Genomic DNA, 26,543 nt, shown 5'->3' with positions numbered 1-26,543 from the left:
TCCCAGATAAATTATTATTATTCATCTAGAGACAGCATTATATTAGGTGACTTACACATACAAAAGCTTGTGTTTTAAGCCACATATGTTTACAGTGCCCACACACTTTATACTGCAGCATTTTCTCTATTTTGTTTGTGATGTGTTGTGCAAGACACATTGGATCAGCCTGTTCTGTTTCACTGCACTTCAGTCGCAATTCCATTCTAATATACCACCACCAAATGTTTGTTACGTACATTTATGGCAGCGTGTGTTGCTCTGGTATGCCCCCAACACCTTTAAAGCAGTGCATGATTCAATCATCTGATCCTATACCTTGCATGGCTCTCTCTCCCTAAGGAAGGATACTGTGAAGTCTGATTCAGTATATTAGGGGTAAGCAACCTCTGGCACAGAGGCCAAAAGCTGTACACAAAAGGATTTTGAGTGGCAGGCATACTGCCTTCTGAGAGGAGACTGCCTCTGCACCATTGAATTTAGCTCAAGCCAGTTCTTATGTGATAGATCATCTTTTCCCCCATGTCCAGAAAGGGATCTTGAAATTTCTCCACATTTATATCCAGGGATGGACATTAGTAGTGGGAATTCCTCAAAAAAAATTGCTTGTCCAGGAACAAACTTAGGCTGGTGGTTTATTTTAAAATTGCAAACTCCCACTACATATGGAAAAAAAGAGAGACAATTGAAACATACCAGTGAATTACACTGGATCACACTAAACTGGTAAGATCTGCACTTTAATTTATTTAAAATTAAGCTTATTAAGCTTTTAAAAAACCATTGTTTACATACAACAATAGTTTAATTAGAGAAAGAGCGCTTCTATGTAAAAATGTTTTACTGGCTAGGGATGTGCACGACTCAGATTTTCAGATTTGATTTGAATTCAATTCAAAGCTGGTCGATTTGAATTAAATGGATCTGAAACCTTTTATTTGGTTTTGATTTTATTTGGATTCAAATTGATTTGAATTCAAGTTGACCTAATTTAGCACATTTTTTGACCAATCAAGGCACCTGAATATTTTTCAAACCAGTGTGCCAAAATGTCCCTAAACTGTAATTGAATAGATTCAAATGGATATGGATTTGAATCTGTCCACTTCGGTTCAAATTTGAATCAAGTCACCTTTTTAAAGAGTGATTGGATTTGGATTTGGGATGTTTGAATCAGCTAGTTTTGAGTCGGATTGATTCAAATTCGAATTGACTCACACATTCCTATTACTAGCATGCAAAACTTTAAATCAGAGTGAAAAAAATGAAGACTTGGAACACTGCCATGAACACTAGAATTGGGACTTCGCAAAGGACATGTCACAATTTTGCATGACACTAAATATGACAGTGGTAGCTATTCCCAATCTAGAAACCCTAATCTTATATTGTTCCACCATTGTGGAACACAAAACTAGACATCAGCACTATAGACCTTGTGATAATGGGTTCTTATCATATAGTTTTAGAGCATCTATCTATAAAATGGGGCCTTCTGAATCATTATTGTTACTGCTATGACTGTTCTCACTAATAATAAGAACCACTGCCATCATCTGGTTTCAGAATTTCCTGTTGTGGCTGTTGCCTGCCTAAGCACTAGCTGAAAATTTTCTCATGGCTATTCATGGCGAGCGCATGGGGCATCCTGGAGAGACCCCCCAGGGCCAGGAGGCTTGTTTCAGCCTCCCAGCCCTGGGGTCTCCTCAGTGTAGAGCCATGCTGTGGCAATACATGATCAGAAAGAAGTACCCCTCAGCTAAGGGGAGGAGTACTTTGGGAGGTTTGCTGCCGGGAGCCACACAGCCCCCGTGGCAGCAGACGATCGGCAAAAAGCAGGCTAGGCTCCCTTAGCCTGCTTTTTGCCAATCATGAGAATCTCCTCAATCACTTCTACCCAAGTTTTCCTCCTACCTTGCTTCCACACAACCACCTAGGTATAGAACACAACTTTTGATTGTGTGAATGACCTCAGAGTGTAGTCGGAATTCCCTTGCACATTAGCTCTACCCCTACTGTCCCTAGTGGTCAATAGGGTTGCTGTTGCTCAGAGTTGATGCCATCTGGAACTGTATCTCCAACAGATGGGACATTGCAAGCGAAAAATGGAAAAGACCTCTTGAGACAGGAATCAGAGTCATGGGGAAGTTGGAAGGGTGGGTGCTCTCACACACAATGAGAAATGCTTGAGGCGGTCTGAGGCTGGGATAGGGAAAACCACAGAGAATGCTTTGCTTCAATAAACACTTCTGCATATGCCTTACTTCAATTATATGAGGAACCATATGGAAGCAGGCATATGATGTGAAGGATCTTGCTGAACTGGGAGAGCAGCATTGTGGGTAAAGGTTTAAAGAAGCCAATTCTACACAGCATCTTTAGGAATTATCTGCTTGTGACAGCTTCGTGTACAATCAAAACATATCAAAGCCACATTTAGGCTGCTATTGAAACAGTGCTGCGAAAGTCCGTGATGAATTATTCTGCCTTGCACAGCAATGGGCACTCAATGAGTGCTTAAATACAAGTTCAACACAGAGAGCTGCTTATGCTGAGGGGAGACAAATACTGGTAATCAGTTGGCAATGACTGGTAGGCTGAGTCTGTTCAACAGCAATTGTGCTACAAAAAGTGGCTTGTGTTGCCACAGCTGGATCAAGGTTCTGTAACTGGTAAGTGGGGCCATTTGGTTTTGACCTACATGGCGGGCAATCTCACCTCCATCTTGACCAACCAGAGCAGGGTTGTGCTAGTAGCTCCCTATCTACTTGGGCCTGGTAGTGCAGTCTCAACACAACAGTGCAGCATCAGTGACACAGAGGCACTTTTCACAGGTGTGACAGCTCTGGTGGGTGCTCTTATGCTGCGGTTACGTTGTTACACAATGAGCCCTTTCTCACAAACAGTGAGAAAGGGCTAGAGGGCTTTAGCGGGGAGGAAGCCCTAAAGAGCTTACCTCCCCGCTGATGTGTGTCGAGCTTTCCTTCGGCCGGCGGATTGCCTGCCCAGACAACAACTGGCTCCTGCCGGTAGCTTGGAGAGCTGGGTTGTTAGGACATGTCCCCCCGTACCCCAGAGCGCCAATAATTCAACACGCAAGTGTGCAGTGCATTATGGGGACCCCCCCTCCCCAATTACGTCTCAGTCTGCTAGCCACGGCTGGCAGGCGATCAATAAAATGGGTTTAAGAGAGTGCTCGCTCTCCTAACCTTGTTTTGGAGGGTGGCTCCTTAGGCAGGTTGGCCGCCACAGTGCCGCTGGAATCGGGCCCGAATCGGTGGTACATACACGTGTACATACCAGGCTAAGGAAGTTTTGCACATGCATGTGAATAGCTTCAATGGCTATTGTATGAAAGGGAGAGGGAAATATATGTGTGATGAACACTACAAAAGCAGATGAGGAGCTCAGCCTTGGATGTCGTGATTCGTCAGTTACCATTAACCTGGCTTGATTTTTATGTGCTGTGATTAAGGTCAGAAGCAAATTTCAGGGGGAAATGGTGTATCTTGTTTGGGGGATTGTGAAAGCTAAGCTGTACAATCAGGTGTAACAAGGTTGTAGTGGGCCCAGAGACAAGATTTTAAAATAGGCCCCCACCTCACTGAAGCTCAGCTCATGAAATAAGAAATCTTAAATGAGGATAAATAGTGGTAACAAAAAGCATAGCAAAATTAGATAGATAGATAGACAGATAGATAGATAGATAGATAGATAGATAGATAGATAGATAGACACACACACACACACACACACACGCACACAAAACCCATGTGCCACAATAGAACATCATCCTAAATTATTTTTAAAAGGTTTTGTAAACAACACTCACATCAATTTTGGAGGATGAATACAAAATCATCTTTGGAGGATGAATACAACTGAAGGAAGCTCAGGCGGGTGAGCAGCTGGCGGAGTCAGTCATGTGACTTGCCTCGGGGGGGGCAAGCCAGTGGGCCCCCAGACAACTGTCTCCCCTTGCCCTATTATAGTTATGCCCCTGTGTACAATGCTTCTTAGGGTTTTTATCTGGGTGCATCTTAATATTTTACTTACATGTTGAATTTTAAAATTATTTGCATGGTTACCATTTTTACTATTTTATTTCTGTTACATTTTGCCAGTGTTGGTTGATGATACGCAAACAAAAGCTTACGGGCAGCTATAGGCTTCATTGACATTCCTCTGAACCATCCACCTCTTACCTTGAGTTGATCATTTCCAAAGGGAGAGGGACATTGTTTGTAAGTCTGCTAGAGGCCACCTGTGAGCAAGAAGCCCTGACCCTATCACTAACTGTGTGAGAGGGGACTGTTAGAAACACAGTTGAGGGAGCAAGAACAGGCTTCAGAGGCACTCTTCTATCTTGACTTGGCAAGGCTGAGCTCAAACCTTGGAAACAAGTGGGGCTTCTTACTGGATGGCCTAAACACGTGTGGCACAGGAACAGGGATGGTCCAAGATATTGCGGCGCCTGAGGTAAGTACCAAATGCTGCCTTGACCCATGACCCTGGTGCAGGCCAGCTACCTTTTAAAACTGACCCTTGCAAGCTTTGAAAGTGGCATGGGGGGCAGAGGAGAAGGAAGGTTACCAGTAGCCTCCTTTTCTCTCCTCGTGCTTCTTGCATGCTTTGCAAGGTGTCTGAGGAGAAGCTCTCCTTGCCTATTTTGCAAGGGCCAAAGAGGTCCCAAAGAGCTCCTATGGATGGATGCAGTGGGAGCATCCCGCAGCCCTACTGGCATCCCAGTAATCTGCCACCTGAGGCAACTGCCTCACCTTGCCTCATGAAAGGGCCGGCCTCTGCACAAGAAATCTGTGACTATCTCTCAATGGTGTTTTTTTTTTTTTAATTTAAAAGCAGCCATGAGGGGAGATCTAGTTTTGATCAGACCAGTAGGGATGTGCATGGAACCAGTCCGTGCACTCCCGGGAGGAGTGTGTGTGTTTGCTTTAAATGACATGGAAGGCACTGCCTGCCTGTCAGGCCCCGCCCCGCCCCTTTCCCACCACTGGTGCTCTCCAGAAAAGCAGGCCCGCTGGGCGGCAGTGTTCCTGCTTACAGCTCACGGACATCTCTACCACGCTCACGAATATCTCTACAGACCAGTGGTGCTCCCCACAACTGCCCATGCCATTTCCTTAATTAAAATCCCCAACTGTTATTCATCGAGCTGAAGAAGAAGAAAAGATAGGCACAACACAAGTAACTGCTTCCCCCACCATCACCACTAGCTTCAGGGGAGTGATTTCAATCAGGGAAACAGTGGTGGGTTAAACACCCCTTCCACCAGCACTGCTATTGCTACTCTGAGCGAAATCAAAGTGCCCTTGTAGCTGCTTTCGAGGTTTTGTTTTGTTTGTTTAAAAAAAAAAAAACTGGTGAGAGCAGATCTTCTGCATCATGTCTGTTCTGACCCATAGATTTCCAGAATTAAGCAACAGTGATTTGTCACTCAAATGAAGCTCTGCTTATACAAGACACAATAAGGGTTTCATTCCTAAATGCACTTGTTTGGTCAATGAGACTTCCAAATAAACTCATTGAGGGAGTTATTAACAAAACACATGCACACAGAGAAAAGTCTAGCTTGCCAAACCACACATTCAAAGTCATTTATAAGAGCTTCCTTCATTGGTTGACTATAGGCAATTCTTACCACAAGCAGTCAAGGAAGTACTAACATCATAAAGCTGGTATAACTAGATTGTACTATATGAGCATGCTTATCATAATAATGTATATTTATGTCATAATAAGCTTGATATTTTCTTTTGAAGGAGCAAAGATTCCATACAATGATAGATCCAGATCGGTATACTGTGTAAACAAAGCCACTTCAAGTAGGAAATGCATATTTATATCTTCCTATTAAATGTCAAATATCTTTGTAGAGAGATAGAAGCTATTCAACACGCGCAGGCCAAACTGGGCTAAGGAAGAGGAGAGCTGGTCTTGTGGTAGCAAGCTTGACTTGTCCCCATAGCTAAGCAGGGTCTGCCCTGGTTGCATATGAATGGGAGACTTGATGTGTGAGCACTGCAAGATATTCCCCTCAGGGGATGGAGCTGCTCTGGGAAGAGCAGAAGGTTTCAAGTTCCCTCCCTGGCTTCTCCAAGATAGGGCTGAGAGAGATTCCTGCCTGCAACCTTGGAGAAGCCACTGCCAGTCTGTGAAGACAATACTGAGCTAGATGGACCTATGATCTGACTCAGTATATGGCAGTTTCCTATGTTCCTATTGTTCCTATGAAGCTGAGCCCGGTTTTGCCTGTGTGTGTGTACTGCTGGGATTGTGCCCGATCCTGGCGGTGCCTCAGCGGCAAACCCACCTCCGTAGCCACACTCTAAAATGATGTTAGGAGAGCGAGCACTTTTGTGATCCCTGCCAGCCATGGCTGCTTGGATCCCCATAATACACCTCACACTCGTGCGGTGCATTGTGGGAGCTCTGGAGGGCGGGATGACGTGTCCCAGCAGCCCAACCCTCCGAACTACCGGCACCAGCCTGTAATCGTCTGGGTGGGTGATCCACCCACCGAAGAAGAAGCCCTCGGTCATCTGCGGGGAGGTAAGCTTTTTAAGGCTTTCTCCCCGCTAGCCCTCTTGCCCTTTCTCCCTGCTCATGAGAAAGGGCTCATAGCATTTGTTGGGGTAATATTCTTGAAGGAATGGGATAATGTTGGCTTGCCTGAGGATAAAATATGCAAAGCACTGGTACTTAATATATTTGTTCTCTCCTGTATCCGGAAAATGTCTAGTGGCTGTACCTTGGCTGGAGTTGAAGAAAGAGGACCAGATGGGGCAGTAATATTACATTTTAGTATCAAAGCACAGGATTTGCTCAGTTCTTAATTTAATCCAGTTTTTTAAATCTCAGGTCTTGATTTTCCTTGCCATTTCACGGTTTCTAACTGAAATTTTCTCAGTGCAGATTCCTGCCACAGAACTTGCCATATTTTTAACAAGGGGGAAACCGTTCTTTCCCCAGAGTACAAATGGCTCTCTAATTAAAAGCAAGTTCCCAGGCATAATGAAAGAGAGGGGGTTGTCAAAAGAGACAGGCCATGATCCAGAGAACGTTAGTCATGCTTTCAAGTTAGTCATCACCAACTTAAGTCCTGTTGATCCATGGATTAAGGACTGCTAACAGAGAATAATAGTATATTCTCTGGACTGGGGCCAGTGATGGTTTCCTTTAACTTTCCCCTCTTGAAAATGAGCAGTTACCTTCTGCCTTCTCTCCTGCCTAGCTTTTACATTATGTTTGGCCACCACCCACAAAATACATCCATTTGGGACATGCCTTGAGATGCCCAGACAATGCACACCCTGACAGTCTGATATACACAGGGGTAAAGTCTTTGTCGGCTCCCAAATACAGCCACACCGTGTTTGTCTTGCATGTCTACAGCCTTGCAGATGGTAGGTATTACTCCTTGTACTAGCACAGCTCCTTTATGCAGAGACAGCATGGGGCGGGGGCGGGTGTTGCCATGCCCACCCCAGCAGAGGCTTCACCACCGAAGGCCGCCTGCCTCCGCTGGCCACCACTGCCACCTGGTTGCTTGCCTGCCCTGTTGACCGGGGGAGGAGAGTCAGTGGATGACAGCAGAGAGGAGGAGGAGGAGCAGCAGGAAGAGGAGGAGGAGGAGGTGCTGCCACCTGGTGGCTCACTTGCTTACCTATCAACTCTGTCCCTGGCAAGTGAGCAGACAAGGGCAGTGAAGAGGAACATGAGCAGCAGCCAACCACAATACCCATACATAAGAACGACTGGCATCTTGCCTCTGAGGCTGGAGGTGGTAGCTATTCATTCATTCATTCATTCATTCATTCATTCAATTTTTATACCGCCCTTCCAGAACTGGCTTTAGCCATCAGACTAGTAGCCATTGATAGGCCAGTAGGGAGAAGGTAGGCCTACTGAGGAAGGGCTCCCACTCAAGGTGCCTCCCACTCAAGAAACCCGGGGATGCCCCGGCTATACAGACACAGTTCGTTCAGGAGTTGCCTGACACTTTGCCTGAAATCGCTTATACATGGACGGCACCTCGGGTGGCTCTAGCTGGGCATGGGCCCGAAAGCAATACACCCATACAAGAGCCTACTCAGAATCCAGCCAAGAGGAGCTGCCACGTGAACCACTTCTACAGGGATAAGAAAATATAGTTGAGCAGTTACTGGAATAGTAGAGTCCTTGGGTAGCACTAAGTTAATCATGACTAGGTCCCATTAAAATTAATGGGGCTTAAGTTAGTCGTGACTAATCTGTCTCATTGATTTCAATGGTACTTAGTCATGACTTACCTGGTCTGGATGTTGCCCATAGAATTTTAGAGCATAGAATTTTAGAGCTGGGAGGGACCACGGAGGTCTAATTCAGCTCCCGGGTCAATGTAGAGATCTGCTACTACATGCCTGGCAGCTGGCTGTTAAGCTTCTATTTGAAAATGTTTTGCTCACCACTTTGTGACTGTTCCAGTGTGAAGTGGCTCATGTAGGTTAGGAAAACCCCTCATATCTGTCCTAAATCTCGATTGCCATTTCAATCCATTGATTGCTCTCTGGCGCAACAGAGAACAAATCCACTCCTTCTGGACAGACCTTCAGATATCTGACGACAGCGATCAACTGTTCTTCATAGGACTTGGTTTCTAAATTCTTCTCCATCTTTGTGGGCATCCTCTGAACCTATTCCAGTTCATCAGGGTCATTAAAATGTGGTGTGCAGAATAGATTGTATTCTGTATAACGACTGCACTGCCACACAACTCCATTTGCACAATGTTGGCATTTGCACAATGGTGCTATTGTGCAACTGCATAAACATTACATTCTACTGTGTGCAGAACACTGCATAGTATATTAGCCAGATTAGGCTAATATTCCAGATTAGGTCTATATTCCAGATTAGGTCTGACCACAGAATAGATTGGAACTACTGTCACATTAACTTGAATGTTCAGGACCATATGCCTCTGTTAATGCATCCCAAGATTGCATTTGCTTTTGAAAACCAACATCTTCCTTCCTTCCTTCCTTTATTTGATTTCTATACTGCCCTTCCAAAAATGGCTCAGTCGAATTAGTCATTTGACAAAGGAGAGGGGGCCGTCGCTCAGCAGTAGCACGCAGGCCTTGCATGCAGAAGGTCCCAGGTTTGACCCCGATACCTCCAGGTAGGGCTGGGAAAGATCCCTGTCTGAAATCTTGATGAGCTGTCACCAATCAGTCTAGTCCAGGCCTGCTCAACTGCGGCTTTGCTGCAGATGTTTGCCAACAATTCCCATAATCCCTGGCTATTAGCCACTGTGGCTGGGAATCATGGGAATTGTAGTCCAAAAACAGCTGGAGGGCCGAGATTGAGCAGCCCTGTTGTAGACAAAGCTGAGCTATATGGACCAGTGGTCTGACTCAGTATCATCCAGTGTCCTCTGTTTGAAGGGGAAAGGGAGGTTCGTGTCTATCTGTTGCCATTAGGTATCAGCATCAGATAAGCACAAGAACAGTAATGAAAAAAATGACATTTACTTTCAATATTCTAATTAAGAAGCAAGCAGTACCAAATCAAGAGGCAAATGCAAGAAGGCAAGAGGCAATTTACTCCTAATTCTTGAATAAATAAACCTCAGTAGGAATAAGCTCAGAAACAAACTACACATTTGTTCTCTCACCTTGAGGCTATGATTTGATGTCACTATGATGTATCACAATCAACTTGACAGTACCTGTATGTCAAGAACTATTTCCATTGCATGTATGCAAAAAATTGCTTTTGGTACTCTGGGCCCAGATGTATTTATCATATAGTCATTTAAAAAAAGTTTTTAAAAAAGTTAGTTCAACTAATGTCAACTCTGGGCTTTGTGTTTTAACCTTTTACTCTGGCACTCTGTGGTTGCAAGCTTCCTCTGAGAAGCTTCCTCTGTGGTTGCAAGCTCCTCCACTTCCTTGAGAACAGTACTAGAGGCTTCTGCTAACCCCCTGCTAACTGAGCAAAAAGTGGTGTTTCTCTTTATTTAGCAGGGGGGGAGCAACTGGCCCTATCCATCCCCAGCACAGCATCCCTCCAGTGGCTGTTGTTGGTGTCTTTCTTATGTTTCTTAGACTGTGAGCCCTTTGGGGACAGGCAGCCATTTAATTAATTAATTAATTTCTGTATGTAAACCGCTTTGGGAACTTTGGTTGAAAAGCAGTATATAAATACTCGGTGAATTTGTATCATGGAAATTTTGATAAGAGTTGTTTATTTACAAGTATCCAGTGACAGCACAGGGGAACAGACAAACACATAGACAGGCTCTGCTGGATCTTCTTACATGGGTAACAGCCTTCTACTGAAGTTAGATGCTTGGCTTGGTCCATGTATTGTTTAGCCTATCTGTTGAGATAATCAGTTGAGGTTTTGCTTCAGAGGTGAGGTGGGCAGTGGCAGGAGGCTTGTGAGTCATAGCACCCTGCCTCTGGAATTCCTTGTCAGAGAAAGCATTACTTGTTTTAGACAGCAACTTAAAACATATTTTTGCCCCTACAGGATTTTCCATGATGGCTGCCAAGCTCCCTGACTTAGTTTCAAACCAATATTTGGGTGTATCTCTTTGTATTGACAGATGTTTTTATGATTTTATCTAAGCTGCCGTGAGCACTGAAACACGGAAAGGCAGGAGACGCATGTTTAAGTGCGTCCCCATAAATGGGTGATGGAGTTAGCTTCAGCTGTTTCCATTCAATTCCTTTTCATAAAACAATTATGCAATTGGTCCTCAATAGCATCATTTGAAATCCATCCTGCTTTAGCTCTGTGCCACCCAGGATCAATGCTAGACCCTTAAAAGATCTGGGCCCACAGCCCCGCTTTTGATAATTAATTAAACTCAATCATACCCCCCAAGAATCAAGAATTTTGAAAGCCTCTAATATTCTAATATGAAGTGGGAAGTTGCAGAGAGCTAGGTGCGGCCAGGAACATTCTCCCCTGCTCTCTGCAGGTGCCTCCACTGCTGCCCTTCCTTTCTGGAACAGGTCATGGAGGAGGGAGGTGGCTGATGCAATTCGGGGCTCTGAGCCATTCATTGGAGCCCTGTGCCCCATGGGCCATCCCCTAATGACTCCCCCGGTGCCACCTTACACAGCTTCTTGGCTTGCTGTCATGTTCCCTGTAACCCCAGCCCCATGGCCGTTGTTCATAGCCACTTCCATCTTTAAAGGGGTACTTGGCCATGTCAGCCTCCCTCATTCTTTGTGCTCCTACCAAATGGCTCTCCTCCCCTTCATCACCTTTCTCCCTCTTGTGCTGTGATTCCTACTCTTTTTGGCTTGCTTCCATCTTCTGCTGCTCCCCAGAGAGTTTTGCCCTAAGCAGCTGCTTGGACAGCCTACTGCTAGACTGAGTCTATGAGAAATTCCTTCCCATCCATTCGAATGAAATACCACTCATATCTTTTTATGGAGACAAATGGAATGGCAGTTTTAAATAAAGCATTATGGTAATGAAAAGCATACAAAATACATAACTTGTACCACGTAGGGCTTTATCTCATGCACATAGTGTTGCCGCAATTATCTGTCATTGACGTCAGAGGGCTCCTTTGCTATTCATTTAACTCATTTAACTTCAGCTACTTGTAGTTTTGCTGCCATCTACAGGCTGTGAAACAAGACGCAAGTGTGTCGCCTTAACATTGGGCATTTCATCACTTTTTCTTGGTGCCTCGTTCAGCTTTTCTACTGATTTTAGGCCATATCTATACATCAATTCCCGTTCTCCACACCACCGTATACAGAAGCAGTGCTGGACTTACCAGCACCCTGCATTTCCCAATTAGGTATCTAGGGAGAAACAGAAACCCCACAGGTTTGCAAGTTAAATTCCAGGGGGAAACTCCTTCAATTAAAAACATACTGTTAAAAACCATCAGTAGATGAGCGACTGGAACGCTGATGAGTCTGTTAAAATAAATATCTCTGTAATTACTGAAATAAACACATTTGACACAGGTGTCAAATGTAACCTTTTTAATAGCAAGCTGAAGAACTAAAACGGAGAGAATACAGCAAGGAGTTTTAGAATCTTGTTTTAACTTCCAATGTTATCTAGATCTTAAATTGCAGTGGCATAGCCACTGTAGAGTTGTGGGGGACAAGTGTCCTTGGGCCGTTGGGAAGCAGGGGACCCTGTTCCCCCAGGGGACCCCCTCACCCCACCCCACAGGGCACTCACCCAGCCAGTAGGGATGTGTGAACCGGCTTGCCCTTGAGCCAGTTCACCCTCAAGCCAGTTGGGCTCGAAGGCTCACCCCTGAGCCAAACTGGGTGAGCGGCTTGGTCCAGTGGTGGGCCAAGCCAAGCCCCCTACTCGTAAGCTGGCTCAAGGGCCATACTTGTAAAGGGGCATCTGGCAAGGATTCCACTTTACAAGTAAAGGGCTGCAGTCTGTGTGTTGGGGGGAGGTTCCCCCTTTTACCTTTAAAAATCATGTGAGCATGTGGAGAAAGGCCTCAGTACAGGCTGTAGACTGGCCAGTGCAGTCACCCCAACTTTCCTATGCCCCTGTTCGATTGTCTTTCCAATCTGTGTCAGTGTGAAAGAAAAGTAAATTTCAAGCAAATACTCATTATGTGAGCCACCATTACATGAATTCTGGAATGGGCTTTGCTTCATTCTTCACTTTGTTTGTGTAGGAACCTCTGCAAATGGCGTGCTTGTTTTACCAGACATGACTGTCCCAACGTTCCACTTGTCTCTAAGAGTGTTACACAAATGTGATTGTGTTTTGCACTGTTCAGGCCAGAATAATTGATACCACCAGCACCCCACAAATCCAGAAAACTTTCTGTTGGTGCAGACAGACTACTGTCAAAGGTTTAGAACCCCAAAGTTCAGACTGGATGAAGTTGCCTCTTTCGCTTTGCCGCACAGAACTGCTGTAATATTTACAGTGGAATAACTGAAGTTGTACTCGGGATTTATGGCTCAGTCTAAGCTGAAGTGTAGTCAACAAAATGACACATTTGCATTATTGTGTAAATTGCTAAACTATTTGGGAGCAAATATTGGGGCTATTCTCACGCGCAGGCAAAACCGGGCTAAGGTTTTGTCGGCGTGTGAGAACCACCGGGAGCCCCACGACTCCTGGTAGCAGTACAGTGGCAAACCCAGCTCTCGAGCCCATCTTCAAAATGAGGTGGAGGGAGCAAGCGCTCCCTTAACCTAATTTTTTTAATTGTCTGCCAGCCCTGGCTGCTTGCAGCCAGGCTGGCAGACTGCAGGGCTCCCTGACGGTGCTGGGGGATACCCATAATGCACTGCACACTCCCATAATGCACTTGTGCGGTGCATGATGGGAATTCTGAGGGCTTCCTGGCCCCCAAACCTCTCTGCTGCCAGCAGCGGCAGAGGATCGTCTGGGTGCGCAATCTGTACACCCAGCAAGGAGGAATGGCTCATCTGTGGGGGAAGGTGAGCTTTAAGAGGGTTCCTCCCCTCATTCGTCGGAGCCCTTTCTCATGATCGTGAGAAAGGGCTCATTATGTTGTTTTCCCAAAACAATGATTAAAATTTGCTTCTAGCGCGCAATACATTCAAGAAGCCTTTACAGCAGCCCAGCTGTGTGAAATACATCATATTGATCTGATCCATTAGCTATATACTTAATTCTCGAAATGCGTGGCAGAATTCACATGTGTGGCAGAATTCTTGCAAGAGTTCCACTGCAGGCAGGCAGCAGTTTGGATGGGCGGGGTAAAGCAGCGATGCCAGACTTTGCTGGGCCGGGCGCAGAGGAGGTGTGAGGAAGCGGCCAGCTGGTAGGCGAAGCCACGCTGGCATCAGGAGGTGGCCGGCCAGCAGGCAAAGCTGCGCTAGTCTGAGATGGTGGCCGGCCAGCAGGCAAAGCCGCGTCGGCCTGAGGAGGTGGACAGTGGGAGGAGGTGTTGGCAGGCAGGCTGGAGGTGGCTGCCAGGTGGGCAGGAGTGGGGGAAGAGTCAGGGAGAAGCCAGGGGGAACTAGGGACGCAGATGCTCTGTGCCCGGTAGGCTAGTTTGTTTTTATTATGGATGCCAAAGTTCTTCATTTGCAGCACTAAATCTTTGAGATTAAAAGCTGTAAGCCTCCATAGTTACTTGAAGGTAAATCCCACTGAAATCAATGTGATATATTGCCAGGGAGGCACAGCTAGGATCAGGCTGTTGACATGTAATCGCAACCTATTACAGTTTGTGGAGTTTTGCCATTGATTTCAGCATGAGATGGATTGCATCTTTGATCAACATTGATCAACCTGGTTTAGCTTTTGAGAAACAAGCTATATACCTGTGTTCCTGGCTTCCTAGGAATACATAGTAGGAATGAATTTCCAGCTAAAAAGACTTTTCAGTCTGATATAATTCTGTAAATCGTGAAAAATGATGCTAATTACTTAATTAAAATGCTTGCACATTTTATTATTATTTTCAACTAAGTTCTCAAAGTGATTTACATAAGGCCGATTCCCGTGATTGGACCCATGGCCAGTAAGCAGAAACCTGAGATCCTGATGCTGTGCATGTCCTCCCAGAGCATATCATGTGAAATCAGGGGGAAATGCAAGCCAGCATTCACCCAGGATCTGTAATCTTAGATTTGAGCTCTGGCTGTTGATCCTGGGTGAATGCTGGCTTGTCTTGGCACACAGCCATGTTTTTTTTCCAAGTTCACATGACATGCTTCACAGGAGGATGCATGCCACCAGGATCGCAGGTTTTCATTTACTGGGCATGGATCTGATCATGAGAACCAGCCCAAAGCAAAAGGGAAATGATAATGAAAAGGAGATAGCTGGTAACAGGAAGTAAAAGAACGAGTCCAGGTTTGCTACTAAGGTTTTCCAACCTAGACATGATTCAGAATATCAGTAGAAATTAGCTAGATTGTGGGTGGGGGTTGAAAGAAGAAAACTCATGCATAAATAACAGAGCCCCATGCTATTAATGTAACAAATGCTAATCTAGAATGGCATATTTTGTGAGAGCCAGTGTTAATTGGCATGTGCTTAATGCTTAATTTCTAAAGAGAAATATGTTGGAAGTTTGGTAATGTATGTCTATGTGAATAAGTAAATTGCAGTATTTAAAGTGAAGCAGAATGGTGCCTGCTAGTGGGGGTGTAGGCTAGAGGAAGTGAGGGGTTTTTTAAAGGGGGTTGGTATAAACTGTGTGTGTGTGTGTGTACTTCCTTTCCTTAGTCCTGGGGGGTTTCCAGGAGAAATACTCCATTTGAAAGCAGAAGTTCTTACTGCTTATCCATGGAATGTTCAGATGGTGTAGTTGACCATTCTGTGATGGCCAACAAGGAGAAGTGGTAAGAATTTCAATTTTCAAATGGAGTATTTCTCTGTCTGGAAACCCCTGGCTGGAATGTGAATAAAGTGGTTTGGAGTTTTACTTTTGCTTTACTGTGGATATTACTTATTTACTTACTTATTTGATTTATAAATTGCTATTATAAATTGATATGAAAAATCTCCAGCTGTTTACATAAAATTCAGACATTTAAAAACTACCAAAAATTAGAAGCCATTAAAAGTGTGTGTGTTGTTTTTTTTAAAAAAACCAATTAAAACATTATACAAAAAAGTTACTAAGAGCCTGAAGAAACAGGTGGGTCTTAATTGCTTTCTTAAAGGCAGTCAGATATGTAGAAGGATTTGTTGGGCCACTGTGTGAGACAGGATACTGGACTAGATAGGCCTTGGGCCTGATCCAGCAGGGCTGTTCTTATGAAGCTCTTATTCTGACAGGGAGCATGTTCCAAAGCCCTGGGGTGGCCATAGAGAAAGCGACAAAGGTAGCATATGAACCCACACATACATGATGACTGAATATTATTAGAAAGCAAAAAATGAAGACTTATAAGAGGCAGAAGATTTAATGAAAAGAAAATATATCCTTATGTATCCTGATGCATTTCAAGCACAAAGCTTTTAATCAGGGGAAATGAATTTAGATTATATTCAAAGATCATATTCAGAAAAGGCACTCAAATCTCCTGCAAAGCTATTGTTCATACTGTTATTTGCCCCAGGAAGAAAGCTGCTATTTGCAACCATGACAAGCTTCTCTCATTGGGGAAAATAACAGCATGGGAATGGAGCTGGATAAGGACCACGGTGGCAATAAAGTTAACCCTCATCCCTATTGCCACAGTCCTGATCCAGATGGAACTAACACAATTGTTTGTTCAGATTCTTTTAAATTTATTTGTTATTTATATAACGTAGTTAATGTCCGTTTGGCCATGAGCTAATGCTGATAACTGCCTCCAAGTGATTTTTTAAGTAAAGACTATTGACATTTTATTAAAATGGCTGCGTGTATGTTTGCAATGTTCTGATTTATTTATTTTTTTAATTCCATGGATTAAAGCAGGGATCCTCAACGTTGGGCCCCCAGATGTTATTGGACTTCAACTCCCATAATCCCCAACCAAAGGCCACTGGGGTTTGGGATTATGGGAGTTGAAGTCCACTAACATCTGGGGGCCCAACGTTGAGGATCCCTGGATTAAAGGATCCTCCAGTTTTGGGGTGCATCTTTTCCTGGAAGGTTGAAGAGACATCCCAGAAGCTCAAGATAATCCAAACTTATCTCTAGCTTGAAAGCCTTGCCCTTCAGTATCCATTCTTCTGTGGGAGGCCATAGTTGTGCAGTTGTGAATAATGTGTTCTTCTCATGTTCAAAGACCCTTTAAAATTCACTGTATTTGGCTGAATCCAAGTTCTGGAGGACTCCCCCCCCCCCCCGAAGTTAAGCCCTGGTTTTTCAGAAGTTTTCCTGAAGTTTTGTGCCCTGGTTCTCTCTGACTGAAATCCAGCCTTGCAAGTGCTGTCATTAAGACCACTGACTCTTGAAATCAAAATTTTGGTGTCTGAATGGGGCTTTGGAACAGAGTTGACTCGAGAGTGGAACCATAGGGCAGTACTATTTGGTAAGTCCAGGGAAGGACTTCTGTAGTTTGGAGCAGAACCCAGTGCAAAAACTTTATTCCTCAATGGTGTACAACCTTCTTAAATGGCTGAGGGGGGTTGGTTTTCTGGCAACTGGTTTGAAAGAAAAACACTCCCCCTCCATCTTCCCATCAACCAGGCCTAATTGTGTTCTGGCAACCCTAGCTGTAATTAAGGTCCAGCATCATCAGTGAAGGAGAGAATGTCATGAGAATAAACTGAATGACAAATATGAGGATAATTCTTTAAAAGCAAACCACCATTGCCCCCTTTGTGTGGTGAAAGGGAGTGAACAGAACCCTTGGCCAGAGTTCCTTGTAATACTTGGAATGAAATATCTGAGATGCTATCACAACAAAACGAAAATTGGTACTGATGGTGATTAAAAACCAGCATATATCCTGCTATCTCTTGCATTCTTTGGCTTTTTGCTCTTTGTAAATATTTGTAAACATTCTTTTCCTCTCTCTGTACATGTGTATATATGAACGGACTTACTTAGGAGGACCACTTCATGTCTCTGAGGAAATGAGCCGATGGCATGTGCATGTGTGACAATATATTTGTTAATCTTAAAGGTGCTACAGAACTCTTTTTGTTTTTAATACAATTACCCAAGTTGGCTACCCCTCTGTAATTTATGATTAACATTTCAATACTTTTCCCATTTAAAAATGATTCACATACAGAATGATCTTCTGTTTTATCTTTTTACAGTCACCTAACATTATCACTCTGGATTAGAAATAGTTCGAAAAACATTGCTTCTGAGATAAATAGATTTATTAATGTTTGTCCTTTTACAAAAGCAGATAAGTTGCCATCATACAATCCTATTTCGCTTGCTCTTACTACAAAGCGTAAGCCAAGAAAAACAGGCCCCAGAAAATACTTTGTAGATATTAACAACTTAAGGCGCTAAAAATACCAATTATGTTATTTTCATTAAAAGTTCTGAAAATGCTTTTGAAATAGAATTGATATTTTAAAACTACAATTGCAGAACTATTATTTAAATGCTAAGCAGATCCCAGCATACTCAGTGAAGGAGCAAATGTCATGAGAATAAAATGCATGACAAATATCAGGATAATTCTTTAAAAAGCAAACCAGCATTGCCCCCTTTCTGTTGTGAAGGGGAGTTAACAGAACCTTTGGCCAGGGTTTTTATGTTTTGGGTGGTTTTTTTAAACCCAATATTTTTATTGTAGAGACACCTGCACTGCTGCAAGGCTCTCCAGAGCTGCAGTGGAGGGGGGCTGCTCCATGCATTCCCACCCCTCCCCAACAGATAGCCATTTGCTCTGGATTCACCAGTATACCTGTGCAGTATATTGAACAAAATCTTGAATATTCAAAATATTCAAATTACAAATCAAAAGATTTGTAATTCAAATAATACAACATGAAATGAAGTCTGAAAGTCGAAGAACCATTGTACAATTTACAGAATTGTGTTTAAATGATTGTCTTTTTCAGTTTTGACAATAAAACAGATGCAGTGTTAGTCTGTGAGGCTAATTTTTTTTTTTTAAAAAATCTCAACTTGATTATTGAATGGTACATTTCAATTATGTCTACAGATGACATGTTTATATATGAATATTTTAAAGAAACACATCCAGCCTGCTGTTCTCCTTGAATGTCCCTCATTTACAAGGGTATAAAAGACACCACAATCTGGCTGTTTTAAACTGAAAACAACTAACTGGTGTGAGTGTGAGTGTGTGTGTGTGTGTGTGTGTGTGTGTGAGAGAGAGAGAGAGAGAGAGAGAGAGAGAGAGAGAGAGAAGAAAGAAAGAAAGAAAGAAAGAAAGAAAGAAAGAAAGAAAGAAAGAAAGAAAGAAAAAAAGAGAGAGAGAAGAAAGAAAGAAAAAAAGAAAGAGAGAGAGAGAAAGAAAGAAAGAAAGAAAGATTGATTCTTGATATTTGAATAAATGAAGGGTGACCTTATTCCTCCATACAATTATTCCTACAAATGCTAAGGTTAACCTATGCACAGAGATCCCATGTTTTAATAAAAATTTGCCAGAGTGATTTTTCTCCTCTAGAAATTAAATTCATTTAGTGACCTGTCCTGTTTCATCGCTCAGGATTTCTGGCTCATCAGCATAGATCCAAATGAAGAACAATAGATAGTACACAGTATGAGTAGGAAATCTTCACAGCTGAAGATCGTAGACTTCTGCAAAGATTCTATTGACATTGAGTTCTCACCATCCTGGTATTGAGAGGCTGAAGAGGCCGCCAGTTGTCCACCAAGGGACAATGGGGTTCATCTGCAGTGTTGCTAGAAAGGCTACGCAACTTTAAAATCTATAGAGAAATACAAGAAACACATCAATAAGGACCAACCCAGTGCCTGGTTAGATATCTGAATCAGAATGAACCTTGGCTGCATTAACAATACATCTAACTATCAGAATATATCCAGTGGCTGACATCTTAACTAATGAAAAGCTCACACTTCGAAGGGTTGCAGGGGAATGATCCCCTGCTAACTTGGCAAAGAGGAACATTTTAACGTGGCGAGTCTCTTTTATTTAGCAAGGGGAGAGTAACTGGCCCTAGCCACTCCCCAGCACAGTACCTCCAGTGACTGTTGCTGGTGTCTATCCTATGGTTTCTTTTTAGATTGTGAGCCCTTTGGGGACAGGGATCCATCTTATTTATTTATTATTTCTCTGTGTAAACCACCCTGAGCCATTTTTGGAAGGGCAGTATAGAAATCAATCAATCAATCAATCAATCAATCAATCAATCAATCAAATAAATAAGACAGACAGGAACCCATGAGCAACTCCCCTTGTTTCCCTGCACAATCACAGTTGCCCAAGAGCCTTTAGACTCTGCAGGGTTCCCCATGCTCCGGAAGGGCTTGCAAAAATGGAAAGATGTTGCTGAAAACTTGTTAAGGGTATTCACATACCAAAGGCAGGGGGAAGGCGAGGTGGCTGTGCAAAACTTACCTTCCCCACAGACGATCTCCATGCCCTTCCCACCAGCTGTGCGGCACAAGAGACTGTCCCGGGAGGCAGCCCGAGTGGTCACATGACCATGGCACTTGCGTCCTTAATGCTGGCTAACAGCCAGGCTATGGAGCCAGGTTTGGTGGTATGGCAGCACCAGAATCCTGGCAGTCCAGGCTTGGCTGCTCGTGAGAACAGCCTTATTGCGTTTCTGCTTCTGCAAAGACCTTCCGGAGCATGGGGGGCAATCGGGAGTCTAACGGCTCTTGTGCAACTGTATCAGCCACTGTGTTCCAAAGCAAATGTGTTTAGGATTTGATCATATGTTTGTAATCAGACCAGTAAAGTAAAGTTGTGCCCTCGAGTCGGTGTCAACTCCTGGCGACCATGGGGCCCTGTGGTTTTCTTTGGTAGAATACAGGAGGGGTTTACCATTGCCTCCTCCTGCACAGTGTGAGATGATGCCTTTCAGTACCTTCCTATATTGCTGCTGCCCGATATAGGTGTTTCCTATACATACCAGCGAGGATTCGAACCAGCAACCTCTTGCTCGCTAGGCAAGTCATTTCCCTGCTGCGTCACCAGTAGCAATAACTAATTTTTCTGTTTGGAAAAATATCCTCATATGAAGGTTATTCGCTGCACTCCTTACATTTGTAAATTGGAAACAGCATCCTAATGTTGATTTGATAAATGTGGTGCTTTTCTGATGGATTTTTCACACTGTGCTTCAGAAGACTGCCGTGCTTTGCATTGCTCCCGGGTACTCGATGAACTATTAATGCCCTTGCCAAAGTCTACTAATGGGCGGGGGCAGAAGAATGGAAACAACATGTGAACAGATGTGTGATGACTGAAACTGAAAACATGAGCTTGCACTTAGCTGCTGCATCCCAAATTACTTTCTTGCCATTATAAACACATTAGAGAGTGAGGAAAATGGGGGGATTTGTCAGCTGAAACATTTCCATTTTAGCTTGCTAACATCAACAGCTTTAGCATAGTTCTAAATAAAGCATGTGCACAACCCAGCTTTCTGTGTGTGCTGCACAGATGTAAGCAGGTATATTTGACCATTTCCATGCTAGATAGCTAAAAAAAATCCTCTGCTACACACCTCCCATCTTTCACTGATCTAAAAGACAATATTGATCAGTCACCCTCAGCTGCTAAGACTGATCCTCAATTGCTACTTATTTAATTTACATAACTTAAAAATATTATTGAAATTCATAGAGATGCTGATATCTGACTAAATTGTTCAGTGAAAGTCCTTTTGAAATCAAGTAGTCCTTTAGAGTAACTCCTAAGTAGTACTACTGATTAATGTAATCTGAAGGTCAGCTCTTATCTGTATGTTTGGAACACAGTGGGTCAGAGCTGCTCACAGAGCACCTACTGGTCCAGCTAGCATCTTGGCTAAAACTCCTCATTTCATACTTCCCTGTGCAGCAATTTTTGCAATTTTTATAATTTTTATTTATTTATCCATCCATCCATCCATCCATCCATCCATTCATTCATTTGTTGTTGTTGTGTGTTGTAACGGGATGTGTGCGCAGTTGCGCAAGAGCAATTTTGCACAAATGCAAACATTGTGCAAATACAGTTGTGCAATACTACTGTTGGAAATACCACCATTGGGAATAACGGCTATTAGGCCTGTGCACAAAAGCAAAAGTTGGGATCGGGTCCAACCTGATCTAATCCGACTCTGCAAATGTTAGTTCTGGGTCCTTTGGAGCCTTCTGCATGTTGGGGTTGGGATCAAGGTCAGGATTGGTATCGGACAAACCCTTAAAAAGTTTTTTTTAAGTAACCGTGGATACTCACTGTGAACCCAGAAGAAATGTTACTTAACACCAGAGAGTCACAGGGGAAGTGATGCAATATCAAAGAATCTAAGGGGAAATGATGTAACCTAGAGAATTGCAGGAGAAACCTGGAAATTGGCTGCCTTTGAGTGAGAAGCCGGCTTTAAAACTTTTTAAAATATGAGATTTATGCACGGGCCAACAGGCAGATAGGGCAGAAGATGGGGGCGGGGGCAGCCACAATCACAAAAAAGAAAGCAGACTCTCGATGTCATTTGGAGCTCTGGAAAGCTCCAATTTTTTTATGAAGGAGGTAGGACAAGTCTGATCCAAACTGGGCTGGATAAGTTCATGTTCAGACTCTCTCCGAACTCCTCTGATTTCGATAAAATCAGGCCATGTCCAATTTTACTGATCCAATTTGGCACAGGTCTAATGACTATATTATCACACAGCTGCATTTGTGCAATGTTTATGTTTGTGCGAGAGCGCTCTTGCACAATAGTTATGTTTCTCATATTTATATACTGCTTTTTCAACCAAAAAAGGTCTCAAAGAGATGTTGTGCTTCTCTGGACTGGACTGATTTGGCAGATGACAGGTTCTGTGCTCCTGTATCTTTGCTTAACAGTTTCTCTGGATTGTACGCAGAGGTTCACTTACTTGGAAGTAATTTCCACTGAAATCAACCAGTTCACATTAAACCTCATTTCTACTTTGAATCCATTATCTGCTTATGAACATTATTATATACCATTATTTATACAAAAACCGAACTTGATTCTTTGGTTAATGATTAAAAGCAGTAACTGAATTTTAACTTGAGGTTACTGTTTCTTTTGCTTTAAACATGCCCCAGATTTCATCAGCACTGAATCATCCATGCAGTTTCTGTTTAACAAAAGCAAGGCCTTCAGCATCTATGTTGATCGTGCGTATGAAATAGATATATAAGAAAGATTGCCATGATGGATGGGTTAATTTCTAAATTTTACCTGGCCTTCACTGACAATCATGGGCTCTTTCAGAAGAATCCAGGTAACACATTCTTCACAAGGAGGTGTAGTGAAGGACCCTTGATAGGTCCAGTAGCCTCGATTTTGAGGGAAAAGAATTGATGGATCAAAGTTTTGGAAAGGAGCCTCTTTTCCCTTAAAAAGAAAACATAGACACATCACTGTTAGAGCCAGTTGAAGACAGAAGACAGAAGATCTAGGTGAAGTAACCAATAGGTCAAATCAAACCACTATCATCTCTGGCAGTCATTTAAAATCAGACACTTCACACACACACATACGCACACGCACACACTTACTTTTGGTGGCCATAGTTTCTATAAGATGGTGGTGAAAGGTACAAAGCTAACCATATACCCTAAATTAGCTAAAGCAATCTTAATTGTGCCACATTTTCATTGGACCATCTTCCCATATTCTCCATTGGGGGCCCTTAGGGCCCCCTCCCATATCCTGTGAATTTGGTTTATATCAAACTATCAGCACATGCACTACATAGTGGTGTTATCTATAGTTTGAGTGGCAGCCATCTTGAAACAACATGACAGACTGACCAAAAAAAAAAAATTACATCAGAGTCGTCTAGGACACTCTCCCATGTGCTGTAAATTTGTATTAGATTCAGAGACAATTTTTCTAACAAGTAATTCATATGAAGATGAATAAGCACTAATTGCAGAAACTCTTTGAAGTATAATGTCTCCTTCAAGAGCAGAAATACAGAATGCAGCTGTTCTTGAAATACTAAAATCTCAATCTCTTCCTAGCAATCTTTTCCAAAGTTTTATTTATTTTATTTTTTGTTCCATTTCTATACCGCTTTTCATTAAAATAATCCCAAAGCAGTTTACAATATAATTAAAACAATGCACAAGTAAAATACAAAAAGTACAGATATTAAATATAAATATGATATATATCTATTTAGAAATGTTAAAACCTAAATAAAACAGTAACACACAAAACAAGGCTGCAGCAGTAATAACTGTACTCTCATATAAAAGGCTGGATGAAGAGCCATGTTTGTACTTGGTTTCTAAAAAAAACTGTAATGGAGGCTGAGGAGCAGATGCCAGCCAGGAGAGCATTCCAAAGCCTGGGGGCAATGACTGAGAAGGCCCTGTCCTGTGTGTTCAACAGCCGGGCCTCTCTCACTGTTGGCACGTAGAGCAGGGCCCCCTCAATAATCTTGTCAGGCAGGCAGAACCCCTTGGGAGCAAGTGGTCCTCCAGGGCCCAAACTGTTAAGGGCTTTAGAGGTCAAAACCAACACCTTGAATTGGACCTGGAAACAAATTGGTAGCTAGTGTAGCTCTTTCAAAATGGGTGTAATATGATCCCAGCAGGCAGCTCAGGATACAATCCTAGCTGCCGCACTTTGCACCACCTACAGTTTCTGAATATTCTTCAAAGGCAGCCCCACGTAGAGCACATTACAGTAACCCAGCTGTGACGAGACTAAGGCATGGGTAACTGTGGCCAGGTCTGCCTTCTTAAGAAAGGGACGCAGCTGGTGCACTAGCCAAAGCTGTGCAAAAGCACCTCTGGCCACCGCCTTCACCTGAACATCCAAGAGCAGAGCCGGGTCCAGCAGTACGCCCAAGCTGTGGACTTGTTCCAGCAGTTCCAACAATTGCCTCAGGAAAGCAGAGCTAAAGTCCCCCTACCCCTTTGTCACAAATGCTGCTGTTATTTGCATTTGAAAATACAGGCACTCAGGCTCCACTTGTACCATTTACAATAATCTAAATTTGCCCTGAGCATGTGCAGCTCCAAGGCACTCCTTCCCACCCTCTGCCTTAACCAGGGTTACATTAGCCTTAACTAATCCAACACAACATTCGTCTAGTTACCTTTGTTCTAATAGCTGGGAATTCTTCAATAATTCTTTTCATCTCTGGCTTGGCATTTTTACCTATCTGGAATATAAAAGCACAACATGAGTAACTGTAGAAGACATTTTTTCCCTCCAAGTTATAAATCACAACATGCAAAATTGATCTTTAACTACTACCCCATCTGTCAATGCAATTAGCAACATTCTAAGAACATCTTGTACAATTAAAAACAACACAAACAATGCCTGTTGGGTTTTTTAAAAAAGGACAGAGAAGAACATTTAGAACCTAGCTTTTGCTTGATTGTTTGTTTTATTTTGTTTGCTATAATTTAATTATGACAAATCTGATTTCTTTGAGTGTTCTGGAGTTCTGATTTCGTTGAGTGTCCTGGAATTCTAAAAGCATTTTGGAAGTCCATAGATGGAGCTACTGAAAAAGCAGTCACAGGAAGCCCCCATTGTGCGCATACAAACCACTGGATCATTGTTTGTTTGTTTGTTTAACACATTTGTATACCGCCCAAAATGCAAGTCTCTGGGCGGTTTACAACAAAACAATAAAAACAACAAATACAAAGATTAAAACATTACAACAATTAAAATGTTAAATGTTAAAACTATTAAAAACACAATTAAAACAATATCGAATTAAAAACCTGGGTGAACAAATTTGAAAATATGACTGCCTTTTAAAAAGTTGTAAGAGATGGGGAGGCTCTTATTTCAGCAGGAAGTGTGTTCCAAAGCCTCGGGGCAGCAATGGAGAAGGCCTGTCCCTGAGTAGCCACCAGACGAGCCAATGGCAACTGCAACTCTTAAATATCCAGGGCCCAAGCTGTTTAGGGCTTTATAGGTTATAACCAAACCTTGTATTTTGCCCGGAAACCTTTTGGCAACTAGTATAGCTCTTTTAAGATAGGAGTGATATGGTCTCTCCGAGATGACCCAGAGACCAACCTGGCTGCCACATTATGGACCAACTACAGTTTCCGGACTACATACAAAGGCAGCCCCACATAAAGCACATTGCAGTAATCCAGGCCTGCACAACAGAAGACCTGGGGGCCACATCTGGCCCATGAGGGCTCTTTTGCTGACCCCCAGGTAGGAATATCCTTCAACACCAGCAGGAGCCATGAAGATCCTTGGCTTGTCCCACTGATGAGCAGCCGTGGCTCAATGCAGTTGGGCGCCTGAAACCACATCAGATGCAAGTGGCAGCGATGGATGGAGCAGCGGCAGCAACAGCATCAGGTAGGCACAGGTAGAGGGCATTCCAGAAAGGAAGAGGGTTACTCGTTGGGTCAGTTCCCTCTGCTCTGAGCAGGGGCCATCCTCTCTGGAAACTGCCTTACAACGCCATCCTATGCATGCTTACTCGGATGACCCACAGTGTACCCAGTAAGGTTTACATTCAAGTAAGCATACTTAGGATTGCTGCCTGAAAGCAACAGTGATTTAAGGAGAGGAGAGGACTTGGCATTTGTCTGAGACTAGAATGCACTTCAGGTGTCTCAGGACTATGCACTTCGTTAAAGTTGGATTTCTGATGTCTGAAGTCCCTGCCCCCATCAACAGGAGGTAGCAGAATCCAGGGCAAGTGCCCTGGGTAGTGAGGTGGAGGGTTTCCTTTAATTGACCACTCCGCAGTGGCAGCCCGTGAATGCACCGCTGGGGGGGGGGCAGCGAGAGGCACCTTTAAGGGTATATGAATACTGTGCTTACCTCCACAGCCGCCGCACCTGAACGCTGTTCAGAGAAGTGGCGTGCCGCCCAGCAGCTCCTGCGGCGGAGAATCGCCGCCGCCACTCACCTTGCTGACATGGAGCTGAGCTGCCACCAGCGGCCAGGTGAGTGGCGGCGGTGATTCCCCGCCGCAGGGGCTGCTGGGTGGCATGCCACTTCTCTGAACAGTATTCAGG

General features: G+C 43.5%; 1 protein-coding gene across 1 annotated transcript in view; it reads right to left on the bottom strand.

Annotated features, from left to right (window-relative positions):
* Positions 1 to 17,748: 17,748 nt before the first annotated feature.
* LOC128325136 (carbonic anhydrase 3-like) overlaps positions 17,749 to 26,543 on the bottom strand; it is a 29,455-nt gene continuing 20,660 nt past the window's right edge. Inside the window, exons 5-7 of the mRNA XM_053250620.1 lie at positions 24,635 to 24,700; positions 22,762 to 22,917; positions 17,749 to 19,299 (exon numbers count right to left, since the gene is read on the bottom strand). Coding sequence (XP_053106595.1) covers positions 19,180 to 19,299; positions 22,762 to 22,917; positions 24,635 to 24,700 — 342 coding nt within the window. The 3' untranslated portion in view covers positions 17,749 to 19,179. The remainder of the gene's footprint in view (positions 19,300 to 22,761; positions 22,918 to 24,634; positions 24,701 to 26,543) is intronic.

The sequence above is a fragment of the Hemicordylus capensis genome, chromosome 4 (genome assembly GCF_027244095.1).
Source record: "Hemicordylus capensis ecotype Gifberg chromosome 4, rHemCap1.1.pri, whole genome shotgun sequence".
NCBI lineage: Eukaryota > Metazoa > Chordata > Lepidosauria > Squamata > Cordylidae > Hemicordylus > Hemicordylus capensis.
The sequence above is the reverse complement of the archived record's forward strand: the minus strand, read 5'-3'. Positions and strand labels throughout refer to the sequence as shown.